This window comes from Parasteatoda tepidariorum, chromosome 1 (assembly GCF_982258835.1).
Source record: "Parasteatoda tepidariorum strain Cologne lab strain chromosome 1, Ptep-v5.0, whole genome shotgun sequence".
Lineage (NCBI taxonomy): Eukaryota > Metazoa > Arthropoda > Arachnida > Araneae > Theridiidae > Parasteatoda > Parasteatoda tepidariorum.
Window position 1 is genome coordinate 66,063,260 of NC_141755.1, and position 6,400 is coordinate 66,069,659.

General features: G+C 36.0%; 1 protein-coding gene across 1 annotated transcript; it reads left to right on the forward strand.

Annotated features, from left to right (window-relative positions):
- Window positions 1-417: 417 nt before the first annotated feature.
- On the forward strand, window positions 418-5,727 carry LOC147816490 (uncharacterized). The gene is made up of 2 exons (XM_087156641.1): window positions 418-535; window positions 656-5,727. Exons 1-2 carry the CDS (start codon window positions 418-420, stop codon window positions 5,725-5,727), a joined length of 5,190 nt encoding a protein of 1,729 aa, XP_087012767.1.
- The last annotated feature ends 673 nt before the right edge of the window (window positions 5,728-6,400 follow it).

Consider the following 6,400-nt stretch of genomic DNA (forward strand, 5'->3'; position numbering starts at 1 on the left):
CTGAGTCAGTTTCTAATTGTTAAAAATAGCTTCTTATTTGGTTTGGAAAAACTAAACCAAGTGTTTAAGATTTTAAGTCATTAGCGTATGTATATTTGACCGAAGCGCCACCTTTAATTTTCATCAGATTTATTTGTTTTAATATTTCACTTTAGGTTGCGTGGCAACCAGAGATAGTTTTGTTGTTGTTCTTTTTTGTTGTAATTTAGAATTATAATTTTTAGAATCCGTTTTTGATGCTAAATTATTTGTTATTAAAAGATTAAAGTTTTATAATTGTTGTCATTCATCTGTAGAACTTGTAGTTCATTTGATTGATTTTATTTAAAAGGCGTCCGCATTATTTATTTTCATTTATTAGCGACATTTTGTGGCGTCCGCGACAGGACGGTTGATACGCTATTTCTGATTTGAAAAATGTTTTTAGCATCAAAAGGATTTAAAAAGGAAGATCTTATTATTGTTGCCCAAGAAATTGGCGAAGTATTACCTCAAAAGGCTACTGTAGCGGATCTGAAAACGATCATTTTGAAAAGTAAAGAATATTTAGCTGATCCAGATTTTGTAACAAGTGTATTGGTAGCTACTGTCAATGATCGACGACAAAAGGAGGAATATGAAGAAAAAGAGAGACAAAGAGAATATGAAGAAAAAGAGAGACAAAGAGAATATGAAGAAACAGAGAAACGAAGAGAATATGAAGAGAAACAAAGAGAATATGAAGAGAGAGAAAGTATAAGAAACCATGAACTGGAGTTGGCGAGAATTCAAGCTACATCGCAAAGAACCGGTGAGTCTCCGCCAAATATTATTTGTGCCAGTGCCAGAAAGCAGTTTAATTTGCCAAAATTAGAACTTAGGCAATTTAGTGGAGATTTAAAAGATTGGCTACCATTTTGGGGACAATTTGAACAAATTAATAATGATACAGATATTGCCCCTGAAAACAAATTTCAATACCTGATTCAGGCTACAACTGTTGGATCTAGAGCTAGAGAAGTTGTAGAAAGCTTTCCTCCAACAGCTGCAAACTATACCAAAGCAGTAGACAGCCTTAAAGCCCGATTTGGCAAGGATGACCTTTTGGTCGAAGTTTATGTTAGGGAATTGTTGAAGCTCATAGTTTCCGTTCAAAAGCATGAAAAGATATCTATGACGTCCCTTTATGACAAACTAGAGTCATATCTTAGAGCTTTAGAAACGTTAGGTGTTACGACCGAGAAATGCGCTTCAATACTATTCCCTATGGTAGAATCTTGTTTCCAAGAAGAGTTTCTAAAAGCCTGGAACCGAAGTTCTTCCCGCGTTGCTTCAGTTGACGCCAAAGAGCGATTAACGAACATCATGGCTTTTCTGAAGGCAGAAACGGAAGGTGAAGAAAGAATTAATTTGGCCATGTCAGGTTTTGGCTTGGGATCTGATGAAAAACGCCAACCCTTTAAAAAGAAAGCAAGAGATTTGCCAACAAAAAGATTTTCAACAGCGGCAAATCTATTGACTACAGATGTAAAAGATTTGAAGAAAGTGTGTGTGTTTTGTTCAGGGAAACATAAAAGTTCAGATTGCTTTTCCGCTCGAAATATGACTTTAGCTGAAAGAGAGAACATAGTAAGAGAAAGTCAATGTTGTTTTGCCTGTTTAATGCAAGGACATCCAGTTCGTAAGTGCAAAGCTTTTATAAAATGTGTCATATGCGGTAAAAGACATGTGGTACTAATGTGTGAATCTTTAGCTGCAAAAAATCGTGAACCCGATAAATCCGGGCAGAAAAGTGAAAGTTCTGAAATAAACATGTCCAACATCACGTACGGTCCGAAAGTGTTCCTTCAAACTATGAAACTAAAGCTGATATCTGATAGAAAAGAAATTGTGGTGAGAGCAGTTTTAGATTCTGGATCACAAAGAACATATATTTTAAAAAATTTGGCTGAAACGATGAAATATGTTCCCTTGAGAAAAGAAACTCTCATACACTCTTTGTTTGGTGGTCATAAATCAGATAAATTTGAACACACGTGTTATAGAATTAGATTAAGGAATCCAGAGAATAACTTGACTTGTAACATGGAAGCTTTGGATCAAGCATCTATTTGTGATACTATAACACCTGTTAGCTTTGGACCCTGGTTAAAAGAGCTTGAAGAAATGAATATAAAGTTGTCAGACGTCGGAAATGAGTCACAACCAGTTCAAATTCTGCTTGGAGCTGACGTAATAGGAAAACTTATGACAGGAAAACGAAGAGTTTTGGCAAGTGGATTAGTAGCAATAGAGACACTATTGGGATGGACTTTAACAGGGAAAGCACCTGAAAATGATTTACCGTCAAGCAATGCAATGTTGGTTACTTCACTTTTAGTAAAAGAAATGGATATTTCTGAGCTGTGGAGATTAGATTCTTTAGGAATAAAAGATCCTTCAGAACAAAAATCTAGAGAGGAACTGCAAGAAGCCTCAATGGAACATTTCTTAAATACAGTGAAAGTTGAAGGAGATGGCCGTTTTATAGTTAGTCTGCCATGGCTTGATGGGCATTTGCCTTTGCCAGATAATTATGATTTGGCGTTAAAGAGATTGCAAATGACAACACGCAAGTTGAAAACCGACAAATTGTATGATGCCTATGGAGAAGTGTTCAAGGACTGGGAGAAAGAGGAAATAATTGAAGAGGTTCCAAAAGAAGACATGGGGATACTTTGTCATTACTTACCTCATCGACCTGTGATAAAGGAGAGCAGCACAACTAAAATCAGGCCCGTGTTCAATGCTTCTTCTAAGAGAAAAGGAGTTCCTAGTTTAAATGATTGTGTAGAAAAAGGGTTAAATTTGATAGAAGTAATTCCCTCAATGATAAATAAATTTCGGAGATATCAATTTGGCGTAACAGCTGATATACGTAAGGCTTTTTTGCAAATAAGTCTTTATGAAAATGATAGAAATTTCTTGCGATTCTTATGGTATGGAGAAGATGGACAGCTGAAACATTTTCGTCATCGAAGAGTTGTGTTTGGCGTTTCTTGTAGTCCGTTTTTGCTAGGAGCTACTATTCAATACCATTTGAATAATAAACTAGAGGAAGCAATGGGAGGGAATGAAAAATACCCTAAAGAGATTATACAGGAACTAATATGCAGTTTTTATGTAGATAATTGCCTCACAAGCGTGAAAACTGAAGTAGAGCTGAAACAATTCATAGAAGTTGCTACTAATATTATGGCTGAAAGACAATTTGATTTACGAGGGTGGGAGTCTACTAACCCATCAGAACTTAATTCTAGTGAGACCAATATTCTAGGAATGAAGTGGAATAGACAAAGTGATACTCTGTTAATTAATATTCCTGATATGAAAGACACAAAACTTGAAAAAATCACCAAAAGAAGCATTTTAGCTGCCTCACACAGAGTTTTCGATCCTATGGGGATAAGTAGCCCGGTATCGCTACGACCAAAATTATGGTTACAAAATTTGTGGAAAGCTAGAATTGGTTGGGACGATGAAGTTGACACAAAAACACGAGAAGATTTTACAAAGTGGCTAAGTCAGCTTGAATATCTGAAGCACATAGAAATCCCAAGGTGGTTACATTGTGACAAAGGTTACGAAAGCATTTCATTACATTTCTTTTGTGATGCCAGTAAATTTGCGTATTCCACAGTAGTTTTCCTGAGAATAGAAGATGAAAGCAATGTTCAAGTTCACCTGATACAGAGTAAAGCAAGAATTGCACCTAGCGGGAAAAAGGAAACAACGATTGCTCGACTTGAACTTCTTGGTGCCACAATTGCAGCTCGTCTGTCTATTGAAATAGTAAAACAGTTTCCGACGGACAAAGTTCATTTCTGGACAGACTCAACAACTGTATTAGCTTGGCTTAAAAGAGAAGACACATGGGGTGTATTTGTGGAAAATCGAGTTCAAGAAATCAGGAAATTGACTCCAGTAAAAGCATGGAGGCATTTGCCCGGATCTATGAATCCCGCAGACTTACCAAGTAGAGGTTGCTCTGCTCAACAACTTGGCAATTCGAAGTGGTGGGAGGGTCCCAGCTGGCTATATATTTCCCACACGCAATGGCCTGCAGCAGCTGACGAAATTTCCGTTAATGAAGAGGAAATAAATTTGGAAAAAAGAAAACAAGTAGTTATTTCCATGGTAAATATTGAAGTAACGGAAATATGGTGTAATTACTTTTCAACATATAGCAGAAATGTAAGAGTAGTAGCTTGGATCCTACGTTTTGTCCACAACGTTTCACATCAGGATAAGTTGAAGGGAAATTTAATCTGTGAGGAGTTAACAAAGGCAGAAAGTGTGATTTTTAAGTCAATGCAAACAACGCATTTCCAAGATGATAAATTTCTCGCCAAAATACAAGCTTTTCGAGATAAAAGTGATATTCTGAGAGTAAAGACCAAACTGGTACATAGTGATGAGAATGAGAATTTCAAATGTCCAATCCTTTTACCTGCTAACAGTGTTGTGTTAGAATTAATCCGTGAAGAGCATATAAAAGCGATGCATGCAGGTCGTTCCATCTTACTCTCAAGACTCAGAGAGCGATACTGGATTCTTAAAGCTAAAAAGTTAGTAAATAAAATTATTTCCAAGTGTGTGATTTGTAAGCGTCATCAAGCTAAACCAGTAGAAGTTCCGTTTGTGCCCCTTCCAAGAGAAAGAGTTACTCAGACAAAAGTTTTCCAAGTGTCTGGTGTGGACTATGCCGGTCCGCTGTTTCTAAAATCGAATGAAAAAGCTTGGATCGTTTTGTTTACCTGTGCTGTGTACCGAGCAGTTCACTTTGAATTAGTACGGTCTCTCACTACAGATGCTTTCATTCAAGCATTCAGACGATTTATCGCAAGAAGAGGTAGAATATCGGTCATTTACTCGGATAATGGAAAGAACTTTGTAGGAGCAAACAATTATTTAAAGAATTTAGATTGGGATAAGATTGCTGTGTACTCAACAGCTCAGAAAATAATTTGGAAATTTATTCCACCCACAGCAGCATGGTGGGGTGGATGGTGGGAGCGGATAGTTGGAATGCTTAAGACTCTTCTGCGTCGTGTGTTAGGTAAATCTGTTGTGGATTATGAAGAACTAACTACAATTTTATGTGACTGTGAATCGGTTATAAATAGCAGACCATTGACCTACATTCACGATAATCCATCTGAATTAGTACCTTTAACTCCGGCAACATTTATATACGGGGAAGGTAGCAACAGCAACGAAACTCCCGATCTAGACCTTGTGAATCGAACCTCTATGTTGAAACGTGTGAAATTTTTGCAAAAATTACGTGAAGATCTCAAACAAAGATTTAGAAATGAATATCTTGCTCAGCTAGTGCACAAGGGAATAAGAAGGAATGATGTTATAAACATCGGTGATATTGTTTTAATAGGACAAGATAATGCTCGACGCATAGATTGGCCTCTTGGAATTGTCTTGGAGCTTTATCCTGGAAAGGACAGTATTCCTAGAGTAGCCAGATTAAGAACCTCTCAAGGAGAAAGGATCCGACCTTTCCAGAGACTTTATCCTTTAGAGTTATCAGCAAAGAACGATATGGATGTTCTGGAAAAGTCTTCAAAGAAACTTAACTTGGAAGTTGATAATATTCCTAAGTCCGTTGATGTGCCTGATAATTTGGAAGTGAATTCTCCTATCAAAGGCAGATTGGGAAGAATCATAAAAATTCCTCAACGTTTGGATTTATGAACTTTTTGTTATTTACATAATGACTAAATATTTTTTAATTAGTTTCATATAAAGGTGACCAATATACATGAGTTAGTTTGTATTTTAAAGAAATGCTAAATGATTGTTCCAAAGTGCTATTTATAATATCACTTTGCAAGGTGGGAGTATGTTTAAGATTTTAAGTCATTAGCGTATGTATATTTGACCGAAGCGCCACCTTTAATTTTCATCAGATTTATTTGTTTTAATATTTCACTTTAGGTTGCGTGGCAACCAGAGATAGTTTTGTTGTTGTTCTTTTTTGTTGTAATTTAGAATTATAATTTTTAGAATCCGTTTTTGATGCTAAATTATTTGTTATTAAAAGATTAAAGTTTTATAATTGTTGTCATTCATCTGTAGAACTTGTAGTTCATTTGATTGATTTTATTTAAAAGGCGTCCGCATTATTTATTTTCACTTATCAACGACACCAAGCATTTAAAAACAGGCTATAGAAAAAGCGCTATCAGTTGACTTTTATTCAAAAAAGACGTTAATTTAAAAGTGTAATAAAATACAGGTAATTAGGAAAGTCAGCCTCTTGTTCACGGTGATCGCTAATGCCATTCCCCTCAGATTGTTTCCCTCAAACATCGGATACTAATTTATTTTAGTTGAGCTTTGTATGAATTTTTGAACTCTTTTTAAA